The following is an 18,632-nucleotide window of genomic DNA, read 5'->3' as shown; positions in this document are numbered from 1 at the left end:
AAGGACAGGACTCTGAATTGATGAGCTGTGAAATCGTGTGTGACCTTGTGAGGCAAAGGACTATTTGCATTGTAGTGAATGTCCTGGCAGAAAAAAAGGACAAGTATGTCATGATTCGAGGTTACATCTTTTCTGAAAGAGTGGATCTCTCTCTTACGTCAAACACTCTCTCTTACATGGGACTTCCAAACACAAATATTGTAAAGCTTTATGACACCAAGGGAAAAGCACTAAAAACACAATGAATGTTGTGTAGGTGTGATGGATTGTATGTGGACTGAGTGGGAAGAACCTGAAGACGACAATTTTGAGGAGGATCACCTAAATAGATCTGAATTGAACTGAACACAACCAAGGCTAAAGTTATGGTTCTCCCTCTATAGCTTTACCTATACACTGAGTGTAGAAAACTTTAAGAACACCCCCTCCTAATATTGAGTTGCACCCCCCCTTTTGCCCTCGCCTGGCACCTACTACCATACCCCGTTCAAAGGCACTTAAATATTTTGTCTTGCCCATTCACCCTCTGAATGGTACGCATACACAATCCATGCCTCAACTGTCTCAAGGCTTAAACATCCTTCTTTAACCTGTCTCCTCCCCTTCATCTACACTGATTGAAGTGGATTTAACAAGTGACATCAATAAGGGATCATAGCTTTCACCTGGATTCACCTGGTCAGTCTATGTCATGGAAATAGCAGGTGTTCTTAATGGGGAAGTTGAATGCAGTGAACTTTACCAGGGCAAATTCTGCCATAGATCAAAACCAACTCAAAAATGTTGCAGCTGTTTTTGCGACCTTAAAGTTGGTACATTCTGTCCTTGCTGTAGCTATGACATAGACAACCATGGCAACTCTGCATATTTTGGTGTTTGGGAGGACAATACAATTATTCATATGAATAGAGGGGAAGGCACAGTACATTCACCAAAACTATTCCTATTAAATGTCTACATTTCCTACATGTTTTCCCTGTTAAATTAAAGGTACAAAATTGTTGACAAATAAATAAAAACATATTGAGGATCAGAATGTTTGGGACAGTTTGAGAGAAATTGGATTTACACCCTGTTTTAGAGAAAATAGATTTAGAAATAGGATTTATACCCTATAATAATGAATACATAAATTAATGTAGATTTATTTTGTCCTGCCCTTGTCTCGTTCTCGTGCAGTGTTCTCCTTCCACATATCATTGGATGGGGGCAAATGTACACACACCACACCACCACAGGTGTTATAACACTATGGGATTAGGCATTGCCAGCAATTAAAAGGTAACTCATTTTGCTGGCGCTCTATGAGATTTCACCCCTGATCTGCACTCCCTATTGGGTCTCCCACTCTCCTCTCTCCTGCATGCTTCCCTAATCCCTTCAGGTGAATCATCCCAGCCGGTGGGATCACGGCAACACCAGGATTAACTCCCATCTCGCACTAGAGGCGCCATGTCATTGAGATAAAAAGTGTCAGATGATGAGGGGCAGAGATGAGTTGGCATCCTGCAGTGCCTTATGAGGAAGGGAAGATGCCAAGTGGTGATGGCAGGGAATTTTTGAACAGCAGCAACATTATGTTACCCTGGGCTTTGATCTAGTCAGGAGATGTCCAGAGCCAAAAGAGCCTGATGTTCACAATAACCCCTAATCTCCTGGCATGTGCTCCTTACACAATTTATCAACCTGGTCTCAGAGCATTTCGTATTATTCTGTACGTAAATCCGAGACACTCCATTTAGGATGATATGTTATGTTTGGTATGGTTACATAAGACAGATGGTTAATTAAGGCAAAAAAAAACTAAAGTAGGGAGGTTGTTCAGGGTGGGTGTATAACGTGTCTAGCAACCTAAAGATTGCAAGTTCAAATCTCATCACGGACAACTGTAACATTTTAGCAAATTAGCAACTTTTCAAATACTTACTACTTTTTAGCTACTTTGCAACTACTGTAACCCTTTTAGCTAACCCTTCCCCTAACCCTAACCTTAACCCTTTAACCTAACTCCTAAATGTAACCTTAACCCTAACCCCTAGCCTAGCTAACGTTAGCGAGCCAACTAACGTTAGCCACGTAGCTAGAATTCGTAACATATCATACGTTTAGCAAATTCTTAACATATTGTAGGTTTTGCAAATTCGTAACATATAATACGAATTGTAATTCTTAACATATTATACGAAATGGGTGATGGACATCCACAAATTATTAAATACCATACCAAATGTAACATATCATACTAAATGGAGTGTATCGGATTTACATACAGAATAATGGGAAATGCTCTGAGACCAGGTTGAATTTATGGATGCAGAGAAAATTAGATTGGGGATTGCCTCGGAGGGACAGACTCAGAATATATTTATGTGGATGAGCCAGCAACCCCATCCTCTCCCTCACCAGGAATAACAGAAATCAAAGATGTCTTAATTCATGTATAGCAGGGATCATCAACTAGATTCAGCCGAGGGCCTATTTTTTCTTGAGCGGATGGTCGGGGTGCCGGAACATAATTACAAATAATTTGTAGACTGCAAATTGACCACAAGCAGATATAATATTTGACTAAAACATAATTATTTAAAACCTTGCTTACATTTGTATACAATCATGTGTCTCTCTATTAATGCGTGGGAATACTTTGGAACTGATTTCCAAAATTAAAATCACTTGGAGCTGATTTCCTGGTGTTTTTACAGTCTTTTATGTCCAATAAAAAATTATATATATAAAAGAATACTCTGACAGTTGAGGAACCCTGATGTATAGTACATTGTTTATTCAGAACCTTGCACAGACAGCAGCCAAGGAGGGGCCTTTATCATTCATGTAAAGTAAACCATAACCTGGCTCTAGGTCTGCATCATATCAGAGACATTAGTGTCCTACTCCAGGAGGCAAGCTTAGTCCTGCCAGCCATTAATTTCTGCTGACACACAGAGGAGCTTTGAACTTCCTGACTGTCAGCTTGCCAATCGCCCCCGTAACTGTCCTCCCCCCAGCTCCAGGCCGAGGAACAAGAACAGGAAGAAAGACGCAAGCCTCCTACAAAAATAACCCCTCGTCTGTGAGCTACCTTTACTGTGCCAGTGACCCCGCTGCAATGCTTTCTAAAGAGCCTCTGTGCCACTACCTCTGTATTCGTCAGAATGAACCGAACGCACTGCACTCCTCCGAGTGAAACAATGTGTGGCACACCTCAGCCTGGCTTCTCACAGGGCTGCCTGTCTCTAAAATCTCAGCCAACACTAGCAAGCAGGCACAATATAAAATGGGGCATTCTGTAATGCACTGTGGTAAATAAATCATAAGGCAACAACAGGTTCAGCATGGAATAGAGGAACAATGGGCTCAGAGGGTACTTGATAAATACAATGTGTGTGGTTGTGTGGCTGTTATGAAGTATGGGTGTTAGACCAGTGATAGTTGTTTTATAGTGGGGATGACACATCAAATGATCAATCCACATTGGCAACCCTTTTCCAATTCTCAAGTGAAAATCCTTAGATAGGACTATAGCTGTAAAATATGCAAAAAAGTATAATAATGACTAATTCAGTTTCACAGGTAACACTGCAAATGTTGCATTAAATTAGTATGTTACCCATCATTTTAAGTAATGGAAATCTATCATATTTGAAAGACAGTTCACTCCATACCAGGGTGTTTTGTTGTATTGGTCCTCTTTACTTCTTCCTTGTGTTTTATGTCTCCTTCTTTATCTCATTGAATTGGTATTGCTTTGAGACTTGGTGAAGAGCTCCAGATTGGCAAGCAGACTGGTTCCCACAACACAGGCAGAAAATAAGATTAAGTGCTTTGAAATACAAAGGACCCACTTGCAGTAATACGTGCACCCTGAAAATACAGTGTGGCAATGTAGAAATGAACCTATTTTCACTTAAATTAAACTGTAAATTGTTTCTGCATTTAGCTTCAATGTTCTCTTCTTTGAGGCTTAAGAAAATAAAATCCAGATGTGCTCTCTGACATATTCTCTTTTTATGAACATTTCTAACCAGGTGATGCATTTATGCAAGCTCTTCTTCTTCTGCATTGCTTCCTTGCAAATGCCTTGATAAATAATGAAAGAGTAATGATACATCAGGGAGAGCAGCACACTGGAGGGATCCATGCCAAGTCATTTCAGTCGACCTACCACTCAGTCAGTGTTGGCAATACAAATACAAGTCTACCCTGCAGCTTAAACTGCTGGCTGCTCTCTCTTTCTGTGTGTGTGTCTCTCTCTCCATCTCTCCCTCCCTCCCCTCCCCCCCACCAGCTATTACAGGACCATTGGGTCAGATCGCAAATGTACATGTCAGCTAATGCCATATTCACCGTGGTTGGTCCTACCCATTCAAGGAGAGAAGTAAATGAGGTGAACAATATAGATTATCTTGAGTGACAACTTTCATTCACATTCTGCTGTATTCAGAGTCATACTGCTTCAAGATAAGTGTGTCATTTAGTTCAGGGCTATCTCCGTGTAGCTCAGTTGGTAGAGCATGGCGTTTGCAATGCCAGCGTTGTGGGTTCGATTCCCACGGGGGGCCAGTATGAAAAAAAATGTATGCACTCACTAACTGTAAGTCGCTCTGGATAAGAGCGTCTGCTAAATGACTAAAAGTTTAAAATGTAGACCTTTGGTGGTCATTCTCGAGGCTGGGGCCTTACTCCTGGCATCCTGTGTGACTCAGTTAGTGGTGTCACTGTGACTCTGTCAAGTCCTTCCCAACTGATGAGGGACAGTTCATCAACTACAGCTGACTGGACATATCAGCTGGTTCTACTTGATGTCACTATTCTACAACGCACGCAAACTAGACAATGGAACTTCTTGGATTCAAGCCGGAGGGTAATCAGTCACTATGCAACAAATTGTAATATCAGCCTTTTACATTTAAATCACTTGTTGCCCAAAGTTTAAATTCCATCCCGCTCCATTCTGGCATCATTACAATATGAAAAATTTGTTTTTCTGCCATTTTACTGATCTTGAACATCTGGCCTCAAACACGAAGGACTTCTGTGCCTCTAGCTGCTGAAAATCTAACTATGTAATCGGCATAGCTTATTTTGGCATGTTCCTATTCCAGGGGAAAGATATTTTATAAAATCACAAGTGTTACCTCTTTTCATATTGGAGAGGAGACCTTGAGTTCCTGTCATGACAACCCTTCCAATAGCAGATTGAATACTGGAATTTGATCCACATATATGGTCTTAGTGCATAAAAAGGCTAAATAAATCAAATGAGCCTAGGACTATATATATATATATATGACTGTATGTACTCTATTAATTCAGTTGGCATAGACATTTTATTGGAGTGGCATTCTTTTAGGCGATCCTACAGTGATTGAGTGACCATACAATAGTATTTAAATGTATTGCATCAGAGATAAGGAATGTGTGGCTTTTCTTTTCTAACCATATCATTTTATATATACAACATATACAAAAGTATGTGGACACCCCTTCAAATTAGAGGATTCGGGCTATTTCAGCCACACCTGTTGCTGACAGGTGTATAAAATCGAGCACATAGCCATGTAATCTCCATACACAAGCATTGGCAGTAGAATGGCCTTCCTGAACAGCTCAGTGACTTTCAACATGGCACCATCATAGGATGCTACCTTTCTAACAAGCCAGTTCGTCAAATTTCTGCCCTGCTAGAGCTGCCCCGGTCAACTGTAAGTGCTGTTATTGTGAAGTGGAAACGTCTAGGAGCAACAACGGCTCAGCCGCGAAGTGGTAGGCCACACAAGCTCACAGAACGGGACCGAGTGCTGAAGCGTGTAGCGCGTAGAAATCGTCTGTCCTCAGTTGCAACATTCACTACCGAGTTCCAAACTGCCTCTGGAAGCAACATCAGCACAAGAACTGTTCGTTGGGAGCTTCATGAAATGGGTTTCCATGGCCAAGCAGCCACACACAAGCCTAAGATCACCATGCGCAATGCCAAGCGTTGGCTGGAGTGGTGTAAAGCTCGCCGCCATTGGACTCTGGAGTGATGAATCACGCTTCACCATCTGACAGTCCGACGGACAAATCTGGGTTTGGCGGATGCCAGGAGAACACTACTTGCCCGAATGCATAGTACCAACTGTAAAGTTTGGTGGAGGAGGAATAATGGTCTGGGGCTGTTTTTCATGGTTCGGGCTAGGACTCTGGGCCCCTTAGTTCCAGTGAAGGCAAATCTTAACGCTACAGCATACAATAACATTCTAGATGATTATGTGCTTCCGACTTTGTGGCAACAGATTGGGGAAGGCCCTTTCCTGTTTCAGCATTACAATGCCCCCGTGCACAAAGTGAGGTCCATACAGAAATGGTTTGTCGAGATCGGTGTGGAAGAACTTGACTGGCCTGCACAGAGCCCTGACCTCAACCCCATCGAACACCTTTGGGATGAATAGGAACGCCGACTGCGGGCCTAATCGCCCAACATCAGTGCCCAACCTCACTGCTCTTGTGGCTGAATTGAAGCATGTCCCGGCAGCAATGTTCCAACATCTAGTGGAAGGCCTTCCCAGAAGAGTGGAGGCTGTTATAGCAGTAAAGGGGGGACCAACTCCATATTAATGCCCATGATTTTTGAATGAGATGTTCGACAAGCAGTAGTAGTGTATATTTGATTGCTTATCACTTGTACAGTGGACATTTATATTTAATGGAAATATATATGAATGCTACATATTCTGCTCAAGGATGACAACACAACTACAGGCTTGAGATCCCTCAAAGGGTATGATAATGAACAGGAAGAATTGGCATCAACATAAAGAATGCCAGAAGGATATTGTCGTGTTGAGCTTTACCTTGGGCTTCTCTTTTTTTCTCCTGAGGCGATGCTGGTGCTGAGTGACTCATTGAGATGGAATGGCTGGCTGGGTTTATAAACCTCTCTCTGTCCTCAACACTAGACTTTGGAGGCCACCTCTCTTTCCAAGTCCATCTAACGCACACATACACCATCTCTTTCACCCTGGAAAACACAGGAGCTGGATAACTATTCTGCTTCACCATGCGGTCCAGCTGCTCCCTGCTATTCTGCCTACTGCTCGTGTCCCATGGGTCCTCAGCAGTCATCACAGGGGTAAGTGGAAGCCAACAGGTTGTTGGAGCCAGCTAGTTATGAATGGATGATACTACAGAAACTTCATATTTTGTTATGGTAAGCTTGATTTGGCTGAATATGAAATAATTATCATAATTTATCCAAAACGGAATGATAACAGGGGTGAAAATATGCACAAAATAGAATAGATTCTTAGTAAATGATCTCAGAGTGCCATGAGAAGCCTCTCATGAAGAAACAAGGAAGTTACAGCCTGTATAACAGCATGTTTGATTTACGTATATCATTATCAATTCCAGCCTGGCTAGACCCAGAGATGAACATTTGCGTTATGTTGCAGCAAGTCTGAGTATCTTCTCAATCAATGTGACGTTAGTCAGCTGTGCGATTGCCTTAGCAACCCATATTGAAGAGCACAATTGCTGTCTTTAAGTTAAAAAAATTAATTAAATGTGTAACCACAATAGTTCCTTCTGGGTGAACCAGTGTCAGATAATATATTTATCCAACATACTGTATCTATACCTATCTATATGGAATAATTTGGACAATTCATGTTCCTTGAATATGGATTTAAATAGGAAAAAAGTTGTAATATATTAGTGGTCCTAGTTTTTATAACTAAAGCTAAGCTTTTGCAGAGGCAGTACGATGCAGGTACGCATTGTTGCATAGTACCCATGGTACTTCAGGTACCATGCAACATGTTTGCTATTGATTATTTTTATTTAAAAAATATATACACTGCTCAAAAAAATAAAGGGAACACTTAAACAACACAATGTAACTCCAAGTCAATCACACTTCTGTGAAATCAAACTGTCCACTTAGGAAGCAACACTGATTGACAATACATTTCACATGCTGTTGTGCAAATGGAATAGACAACAGGTGGAAATTATAGGCAATTAGCAAGACACCCCCAATAAAGAAGTGGTTATGCAGGTGGTGACCACAGACCACTTCTCAGTTCCTATGCTTCCTGGCTGATGTTTTGGTCACTTTTGAATGCTGGTGGTGCTTTCACTCTAGTGGTAGCATGAGACGGAGTCTACAACCCACACAAGTGGCTCAGGTAGTGCAGCTCATCCAGGATGGCACATCAATGCGAGCTGTGGCAAGAAGGTTTGCTGTGTCTGTCAGCGTAGTGTCCAGAGCATGGAGGCGCTACCAGGAGACAGGCCAGTACATCAGGAGACGTGGAGGAGGCCGTAGGAGGGCAACAACCCAGCAGCAGGACCACTACCTCCGCCTTTGTGCAAGGAGGAGCAGGAGGAGCACTGCCAGAGCCCTGCAAAATGACCTCCAGCAGGCCACAAATGTGCATGTGTCTGCTCAAACGGTCAGAAACAGACTCCATGAGGGTGGTATGAGGGCCCGACATCCACAGGTGGGGGTTGTGCTTACAGCCCAACACCGTGCAGGACGTTTGGCATTTGCCAGAGAACACCAAGATTGGCAAATTCGCCACTGGCGCCCTGTGCTCTTCACAGATGAAAGCACGTTCACACTGAGCACATGTGACAGACGTGACAGAGTCTGGAGACGCCGTGGAGAACGTTCTGCTGCCTGCAACATCCTCCAGCATGACCGGTTTGGCGGTGGGTCAGTCATGGTGTGGGGTGGCAATTCTTTGGGGGGCCGCACAGCCCTCCATGTGCTCGCCAGAGGTAGCCTGACTGCCATTAGGTACCGAGATGAGATCCTCAGACCCCTTGTGAGACCATATGCTGGTGCGGTTGGCCCTGGGTTCCTCCTAATGCAAGACAATGCTAGACCTCATGTGGCTGGAGTGTGTCAGCAGTTCCTGCAAGAGGAAGGCATTGATGCTATGGACTGGCCCGCCCATTCCCCAGACCTGAATCAAATTGAGCACATCTGGGACATCATGTCTCGCTCCATCCACCAACTCGTTGCACCACAGACTGTCCAGGAGTTGGCGGATGCTTTAGTCCAGGTCTGGGAGGAGATCCCTCAGGAGACCATCCGCCACCTCATCAGGAGCATGCCCAGGCGTTGTAGGGAGGTCATACTGGCACGTGGAGGCCACACACACTACTGAGCCTCATTTTGACTTGTTTTAAGGACATTACATCAAAGTTGGATCAGCCTGTAGTGTGGTTTTCCACTTGAATTTTGAGGGTGACTCCAAATCCAGACCTCCATGGGTTGATACATTTGATTTCCATTTATCATTTTTGTGTGATTTTGTTGTCAGCACATTCAACTATGTAAAGAAAAAAGTATTTAATAAGATTATTTCATTCATTCAGATCTAGGATGTGTTGTTTAAGTGTTCCCTTTAGTTTTTTTAGCAGTGTATATACTGTATCTATAGTTTTAGCAGAATTTACTAAAGAGGTTCGTAATACCTCTATGGTTATAAACCTGGGCATACGTTGTTTTATCAGCTTTAATGACAATTTGGTATCTAATTTGGGTATGAAATATAATAGATAAAAAACTAAAAAGTGCCAGAACAGTGCAGGCGTTTAGGGATGTTAATATGAATTGAGATAAGTACAAGCAGCCATGAAACAGAGTCAGATTTTCCTCCGAGACTGTCACATTAAATCATCCCCTCCTTACCTCATCTCGATCCTTCATTTCATTCAAAGTGAGAGCAGTCACTCAAGTTGTTCATATCCCTTCCTTTTTTATAAAAAGCTTTTATCATATAGCAGCCCAGTCATTCCCAACATAAATCAATATCTGTACAAATGGTTTGGCTTAGACTGAGAAGTATTTGGAAAATACAAAGTCACTTTTAATGCCTCTCAGTTCTCTCTAAAGCTTGGTTTTCTTCTTTCAATTCTATAATATTGTGTGTGATCTCTCCAGGCCTGTGTGAAGGACTTGCAGTGTGGAGGGGGGATGTGCTGTGCGGTCAGTCTGTGGATCAGGAGCCTGAGGATGTGTGCCCCTATGGGACAGGAGGGAGACGAGTGCCACCCCATGAGTCACAAGGTGGGCCAAGTTTTGTACATCTCTTCTCTATATTACTCCACATCATATCTCACTAATCAATCTCTCAGTCTCTACGTAATGTTTATTGGAACAGTAGAAAGAGTCCTGATATCCTTACACAATATGTCTTGTCTTTTGTCTCTAGGGTATAACATTTTGTTCACCTACTGTATGCATTTCTGTCTCTGTTTCCAGGTTCCCTTCTTTGGCACAAGACTACATCACACATGTCCATGTCTGCCAAATTTGGCATGCATCACCACATCAGAGGGCAAATCAAAATGTATTTCAACGTACAACTACCCAGACTTCTACCTCTGAGGACAATCACAGGAAATGCTGATAGTCATTTGCTAGGTCTGCATTAGGTTTTTTAAATACTGTTTCCATTATATTTATATACATTTTCAGGTTGACTTATATTTGCAAAGAACAATTTGCTCTTCCTCCTTAAAGCGGCAATTCTTAATTGAAACATTAACAAAGTTTTCCTCCCCGCCACAGTTTCAGTAAAAAGCTGAGGGATGGAGCTGGAGAAATACAACCACTCTCAAATCCATAGACTACGCTATGGATGCAAGGACTGACCATCTATCATATCAAAATTGCAGTTTTAACCATGTTTTTAGGCTATACGGGGGTTGTTTAAATTTACTTTGTTTACAAACATTGGAGTAAAACAAGCATATATTTTGGGTTTTGATGGGGTACCACAGTTGAGCTAAGCTCATGAGGTATTTATACATTATACTCTTCAATAATCAATGGGTACATATAATTAATTTATAAGTCCAAAAATTGATGTAGCAACTAAGAATTGTCCCTTTAAGGTTCTGGAATTCACAATAAACAAAATATACCACTGGTAAATGCTGATGGCATCTAGTGCCATTCTAAATCAAACAAGAATAACGACTGGATCTGTAAATAGATCCACAAAGTATACATTTTGACTTGTAGAGCTTTGCGACTTTACAAACATGAATGTTAATTATCTGCATAATTATGTTTAAACCTATATGGATTAAAATAATTTCGGTTTGTTCATGAAAGATATAGTGAGGGAAAAAAGTATTTGATCCCCTGTTGATTTTGTACGTTTGCCCACTGAAAAAGACATGATCAGTCTATACTTTTAATGGTAGGTTTATTTGAACAGTGAGAGACAGAATAACAACAAAAAAATCCATAAAAACGCATGTCAAAAATGTTATAAATTGATTTGCATTTTAATGAGGGAAATAAGTATTTGACCCCTCTGCAAAACATGACTTAGTACTTGGTGGCAAAACCCTTGTTGGCAATCACAGAGGTCAGACGTTTCTTGTAGTTGGCCACCAAGTTTGTACACATCTCAGGAGGGATTTTGTCCCACTCCTCTTTGCAGATCTTATCCAAGTCATTAGGGTTTCGAGGCTGACGTTTGGCAACTCGAACCTTCAGCTCCCTCCACAGATTTTCTATGGGATTAATGTCTGGAGACTGGCTAGGCCACTCCAGGACCTTAATGTGCTTCTTCTTGAGCCACTCCTTTGTTGCCTTGGCCGTGTGTTTTGGGTCATTGTCATGCTGGAATACCCATCCACAACCCATTTTCAATGCCCTGGCTGAGGGAAGGAGGTTCTCACCCAAGATTTGACGATACATGGCCCCGTCCATCGTCCCTTTGATGCGGTGAAGTTGTCCTGTCCCCTTAGCAGAAAAACACCCCCAAAGCATAATGTTTCCACCTCCATGTTTGACAGTGGGGATGGTGTTCTTGGGGTCATAGGCAGCATTCCTCCTCCTCCAAACATGGCGAGTTGAGTTGATGCCAAAGAGCTCCTTTCACCCAGTTCTCCTCTGAATCATTCAGATGTTCATTGGCAAACTTCAGACGGGCCTGTATGTGTGCTTTCTTGAGCAGGGGGACCTTGCGGGCGCTGCAGGATTTCAGTCCTTCACGGCGTAGTGTGTTACCAATTGTTTTCTTGGTGACTATGGTCCCAGCTGCCTTGAGATCAATGACAAGATCCTCCCGTGTAGTTCTGGGCTGATTCCTCACCGTTCTCATGATCATTGCAACTCCACGAGGTGAGTCTTGCATGGAGCCCCAGGCCGAGGGAGATTGACAGTTATTTTGTGTTTCTTCCATTTGCGAATAATCGCACCAACTGTTGTCACCTTCTCACCAAGCTGCTTGGCGATGGTCTTGTAGCATATTCCAGCCTTGTGTAGGTCTACAATCTTGTCCCTGACATCCTTGGAGAGCTCTTTGGTCTTGGCTATGGTGGAGAGTTTGGAATCTGATTGATTGATTGCTTCTGTGGACAGGTGTCTTTTATACAGGTAACAAGCTGAGATTAGGAGCACTCCCTTTAAGAGTGTGCTCCTAATCTCAGCTCGTTACCTGTATAAAAGACACCTGGGAGCCAGAAATCTTTCTGATTGAGAGGGGGTCAAATACTTATTTCCCTCATTAAAATGCAAATCAATTTATAACATTTTTGACATGCGTTTTTCTGGATGTTTTTGTTGTTATTCTGTCTCTCACTGTTCAAATAAACCTACCATTAAAATTATAGACTGATAATTTCTTTGTCAGTGGGCAAACTTACAAAATAAGCAGGGGATCAAATACTTTTTTCCCTCACTGTAGCAAACTAATTTAAAAATAGCTATTTTGTTTACTATTGTGAATGGTCACTCTAACAGTGTGTGACGTCCAAAGGCCATTTTATCGCTACTGTATTGTTGTATTGTACTGTATGTGAATGGACCTGATGTGCATTATGTTATTGTTGTTTTTATTGGTGGTGGTAGGATCTGCCATTCAATCACTGGACTTGTTTTTGAAATAAATGCCTATCAAATAAATAGGAAAGTGGAAAAGTGTCTGATCATGTACACTACCGTTCAAAAGTTTGGGGTCACTTAGAAATGTCCTTGTTTTCGAAATAAAAGCACTTTTTTTGTCCATTAAAATAACATCAAATTGATCAGAAATACACTGTAGACATTGTTAATGTTGTAAATTGCTATTGTAGCTGGAAACGGCAGATTTTTAACGGAATATCTACATAGGCGTACAGAGGCCCATTATCAGCAACCATCAGTCCTGTGTTCCAATGGCACGTTGTGTTTGCTAATCCAAGTTTATCATTTTAAAAGGCTAATTGATCATTAGAAAACCCTTTTGCAATTATGTTAGCACAGCTGGAAACTGTTGTGCTGATTAAAGAAGCAATAAAACTGGCCTTCTTGAGACTAGTTGAGTATCTGGAGCATCAGCAATTGTGGGTTCGATTACAGGCTCAAAATGGCCAGAAACAAATAACTTTCTTCTGAAATGCATCAGTCTATTCTTGTTCTGAGAAATGAAGGCTATTCTATGCGAGAAATTGCCAAGAAACTGAAGATCTCGTACAACGCTGTGTACTACTCCCTTCACAGAACAGCGCAAACTGGCTCTAACCAGAATAGAAAGAGGAGTGGGAGCCCCGGTGCACATCTAAGCATGAGGACAATTACATTAGAGTGTCTAGTTTGAGAAACAGACGCCTCACAGGTCCTCAACTGGCAGCTTCATTAAATAGTACCCGCAAAACACCAGTCTCAACGTCAACAGTGAAGAGGCGACTCCGGGATGCTGACCTTCTAGGCTCCCCTCTAGGGAGACAGGGAGGAAATGCAATGAAGGAGTAATTTAATTGAAGGAGCATATTCCTATCTGTTATCCGCAACTAGGGCACGCATATCACCCTATACCATGGCCCACAGTTTTTACTGGTCAGGTTGTGTGGTCAGGAAAAACTCCCAAACAACGTTTAAAATAACTGACCCATACTTCACTACTAGTTTGGGCATTTAAAGGTTAAAACAGAAAGTGCTATTCCCCACTGACATCAGCAAAGAAAGAGTTATCTCTGTAATAACAGGGAGCAGGTCTCAAGAAGTCCGACAGCTCTGAAAATCTGTCATTGTCAGGCTACATTTTACAGTGCATTTATTCAATGCTCAAAGCTATAATTAGATTTGTCCAATGGTTAAGGGGACCAATGTTCGTTGACTCATATTAATCTCATTCTTTATTAATGGGAAACTGTGTTATTCAGCTCTAGTTACATTTCAGACTAGTTTCTCAGTATTGACATAGCATAGCTTCTTAATGGAGCAGTCTCCCAATGTCCCAAATATTGGAGCTCACCCACAGTCCAGTGAGCAAAATGACCTCTTTTAGATGTCCATGGATGTCGGCGTCAGCCGGTGCTCACTGGGAGTACACTGGCACAGACAGGGTATATTCTGCAACTTGATTATCTGTTTATTAGGGCCAAGTACCATCTAACGTAATCTCTAGAGGGAAAACGTCCAACTAAAACAGAGTGGCCTGTGTGATGATGGTAAACTGAGTGACCGCTATGCCATACATGAAACTGGGGTACAGTTGGTGTAACGCAAACACAAACTATTGCAAAGCCGATAATCAAGTTTAATGAGCAAAACAGTCCATCCCATTGCTATAGAACAGTGTATCATAATGATATTGGCATGTATAGGCCACAATGTGGTTACTGAGCCTTGCCATTTCAATATAGGTATATTCAGACAATGGCACCATAAACTTTCTGCAATAACACAGACTTCATCCTAACTTACTCTAGGGATGAAAAGTAAATAACAGCAGCAGATGTGGGGTCAACAATATGGCCGTGTACAGGCTCTGCAACCTTTTTCAAGAGCACAGCAAAGAGGCAGAGAGAGTACTACCGGGGCAGAACTGTTGCATAAAAAATGCTTGACATGAAATGGTATTTCATGAGAGAATTCAACGGTGAGTAAGTTTCAGTATCTCAGAAGCCACGTAGATTCTGCTGATAGCCTTGTATGTACATGCTGGGAGTGGCGCGGAGCAGATGTCAGTATGAGGCAGGCATGTTGTGATGGTAATGGTTATGAATGCAGTGAGGCCATGCCAGGGAGGGAGGGAGGTTGTACTGTAGGTATACTGTGATGGCTCTGCACAGAAACAAGAGCTAAGCAGCTCCCACTCTATCCCACTTCCCCCTGGGGAGGTGAGCCGGGCTACGAAGATTAAGGACTCCAATTAGCTGACAGATTTTCATTTACATGGCTGTAACAGAGACGAGCAGTGATCAAAATAATGACTCTATTATACACTGTTGGCTTTTTTACATACTGCGAGGTGCATGTTGGCTAGTTAAAGTCTTATGAGAAGAATAGAGTGTGTGATCAGAGGAAAACTGGACTCTTGCTGCACTTATTTTTCAGAACCACAAACTTCCTAAGGCCGGTTAAATAATCTGGTATACGAATAATGGTAGTATTTGACATTACAGCACGGAATAAAGTGGTGATACTAAGATAACAAGTTAGTTACTCACAATGAAAACATAAACTGCCCAGATACCCCATGATTTGAGTATAATCATATTCTTGTTTCAGGGTAATACACCACATAATTTGTGCTATAGTACAGAGGGGCAACAATACACAAACAATATGGTAAACTGGAAGTCATTGGGTTTGAGGATGACGGTTGGAAAAAGGGATGTTTCCATATGGTCTTTGTATTGTAGCCGAACAGATACTGTCCAATAACCATTAGCTCATTGTGTATTACAGAATCAAAGCAATACTAATCATTCATTTGTTGTTTATTTACTCAGAAGTACAAACAATGCAAACATCTCTCTGCAGCACTGATGCTGTGCTTCTTTTAGAGTCCCATTGTCATTTTCCATAGAAAAAAAATGTATTTGTCTATTTTACAGGGAATGTACAAGGGATACATTTTTATAATCATATTATGTCAACATCCAGGAAGAACATGTATTTGCAAATGACTGTAAAAGTGAGTTAACACTTTCTCCACACAAATAATTCTAAGTAGATTTTCTGAAAGATACAACTCTTTTTTTTTATTTTCAGAATAAAGCAACAAAACAGCTTTACAGAATATACTTACAGAATTGACATAGGCCTAGGCTATACTCAAAGAAAACACTAATGAGATTCATAAAATATGCTAAATGATTAGTATTTGAAATCAAGATTGGCAACTTTATGCACTTTCTGTATGTGCAAATCACAAAATGTGGCCTTCAACTTATGTGGAAAAATTGGACAAGCAGAGCAACTGAGCAATCAGATGACACAGTAAGGCTCCATAGACATAGGCGTCTGTGTGCTGAGACAACACGGGAAACAAGCTCTGAGACGCATCCTCAGCTCCTTGTTGAATATGAAACAAATAATGGGATTCGCCCCCGCCTGAATGAACGTCATCCACACCGCCGCAGTCAGGTAGACCTGTGGAATTGTGCCTCCTTTGACAAAAACTCGAAGGTAGCAGGCAACAATGTACGGGGCCCAGAAGAGAAGAAACGCCAGGGTTATCATGTAATACATTTTCCCTATGCGTTTCTCCATTTTAAATTCATCCAAGACAAGCAGCCGTCTGTTTCCATTATGCGAGGCTTGCCTGATGCCCACCAATGTTGGTGGGGTGGGACCACGTCCAAATCCTGCAATCCAATTGGCAGCTGCCTGCCCAGTTGCACCTGGCCCGTGGAAGGTCCAGTTTTGGCTTATAGCTGGGACCAGCTGAGCAGGTTTCATCTTGCGGTGGTCATAAACGAAACACAGCATCTTTATGTAAACAACGTGTGTTGTTCCCACGATGACAGCCAGCATCAACATGAAGCCCAGGGTGTCGTTTGCTTTCACGTATCGGTGCTCAAAAATGCATTGTTCCTCCTCATGGATGAATTTGTAGGTGCCAACATCGAATACAGGGGGGAAAGCCATAGCGACAGAGAGGGTCCAGACCATGCAAATCACTGCCACACATGTCCATAATGTCATTCGTTTGGAATAAAACCTGTGGTGTGCGATCGCCATGTATCGGGTGACACTGACGCAGAAGAGCAGAAACGCTACATGGAAACAAAAAAGGACTGACATGAAAGCAATAATCTTACAATTTATAATGCTGTATGTCCAGGTGGAACCGTTATTGATTGATATCATCACAAAGGGAAAACACACGGCAGACCGTATTATATCTGCCAAGCACAGATCAAGTAGAAAATAATACGGAGCCTTTTGAAGGGAGCTGTCTTTCAGCACCAGCAGGGACAGCGCCACATTCCCAACAAGGCTGACGCAAATGATCAGACCGAGCGAGGCCAGTTTCACCGCAGAGGCGGTGATAGCATAATTCTGTAGTGAAGGATTGCTTTCCCCAACCTCGCTTGTATTTGCCATCTATGCAACCAGGCTATTGTCAAAGCCGCGTTGATTCTATATTCACACATCAAGTAGTCCTGCTTCCTCCCGTCGAAGTATCAATGATTGATCAAAATTGCCCGGCAAGAAATTAACATGATGCATGTTTAAGTCAAAATACCTCAGGGTGAACAACATATGTGTTTTAACCGATTCAGAATATAATTCATTATTCTCCTGGGTTTAAAGCATAGCCTGATTTCAAAAGCAATTGATATCCATCGAAAAATAAAGTCACCGTTTTACATTTATTTTCTTGATATCCTTCATCTCACAAGTGTCCGTTTCGAATATGAAATACACCCTTGTTCGTAGTTCCATTTTCTGCTGATAGCAGTCTTCGCACACACCATCTAAATGGATCCGTTTAATGGGCACACATTTCAAAAACATATCTCCATTTCCACTGATGGCGGAGGTTCTCGTTCGTCTTGAGGAAGAAATAAACATAAAACGGAGGACAGGCCGTCATCATCACTTCAGCACGCAATTAATACGGTAGAGTAGGCTATAGCCAAACCAGTGATCAACCCGCTCAATCGAAGGCATTGCTTATGAATAGATCCAGAATTTTAAAAACAGTTGTCTATAAACTGTACAAAGCGTTGGTTTGTATTTGTGGAAAAGATAGCCTACAATTTACGTTGCCAAACGAGGTTGAATCGAATATGATGAGGTGGAGAGCGACGAAACTGAACAGCCCCGGCTAATCTCGAGATAGATGAGATGTAATCCACGTCCTCAGATCAGAAACGGAAATGTTTGTCCTCCTGTGCGTGTACACTATTCTGCAATACATGGAATCATTCAATAATTGGATCCTGTCTCATGCATTCCTCAGGCATACTTTTTCATGTAGTTTATAGAAAGCCTTGTCAAATGCAATCGTTTCGGTCAGAGTGCTCCGTTCCTTTTACACTGAGTCAGCTTTAAAGGCACAGTCTTATACAACCAACCTAACCTAATATGCAATGTTCATCATCTCATTTGGAACATACTCTAAGTCATTGAGTGAATTCATAGTCATAGTCACACAGGACAGGTGCATTATGAAAACGCTACCATGGGTCACAGATATATAGATCTATTGACCCATGTGTTTGAGTTACTATTTCATCCAAGTTTATGACTCTTCTGATTGCATTTACTATTTAATAAATTACTACAGATTATTCATGATTCTCATCCCCTGAACAGACATAGCCCACTGGGCACACGCTGGTTGAATCAACGCTGTTTCCACGTCATTTCAATGAAATTACGTTGAACCAATGTCGAATATATG

The 18,632-nt window shown here is 41.9% G+C and overlaps 2 protein-coding genes across 2 annotated transcripts; one reads left to right on the top strand and one right to left on the bottom strand.

Annotated features, from left to right (window-relative positions):
- The first annotated feature begins 7,036 nt into the window (after positions 1-7,036).
- LOC121578678 (toxin MIT1-like) lies at positions 7,037-10,378 on the top strand. Its single transcript, XM_041893064.1, has 3 exons — positions 7,037-7,108; positions 9,932-10,057; positions 10,253-10,378. The coding sequence occupies exons 1-3, from the start codon at positions 7,037-7,039 to the stop codon at positions 10,376-10,378; spliced, it is 324 nt and encodes a 107-aa protein (XP_041748998.1).
- Positions 10,379-15,696: 5,318 nt separating this feature from the next.
- Positions 15,697-18,266, bottom strand: LOC121578274 (probable G-protein coupled receptor 173). The gene has a single exon (XM_041892519.2). The coding sequence runs from the start codon at positions 17,324-17,326 to the stop codon at positions 16,205-16,207; it is 1,122 nt and encodes a 373-aa protein (XP_041748453.1). The 5' UTR covers positions 17,327-18,266; the 3' UTR covers positions 15,697-16,204.
- Positions 18,267-18,632: the final 366 nt, after the last annotated feature.

This window comes from Coregonus clupeaformis, chromosome 12, assembly GCF_020615455.1.
Source record: "Coregonus clupeaformis isolate EN_2021a chromosome 12, ASM2061545v1, whole genome shotgun sequence".
NCBI classification, from domain to species: Eukaryota; Metazoa; Chordata; class Actinopteri; order Salmoniformes; family Salmonidae; genus Coregonus; species Coregonus clupeaformis.
Note: the sequence above shows the minus strand (reverse complement) of the source record. Positions and strands in the feature narration are given on the sequence as shown.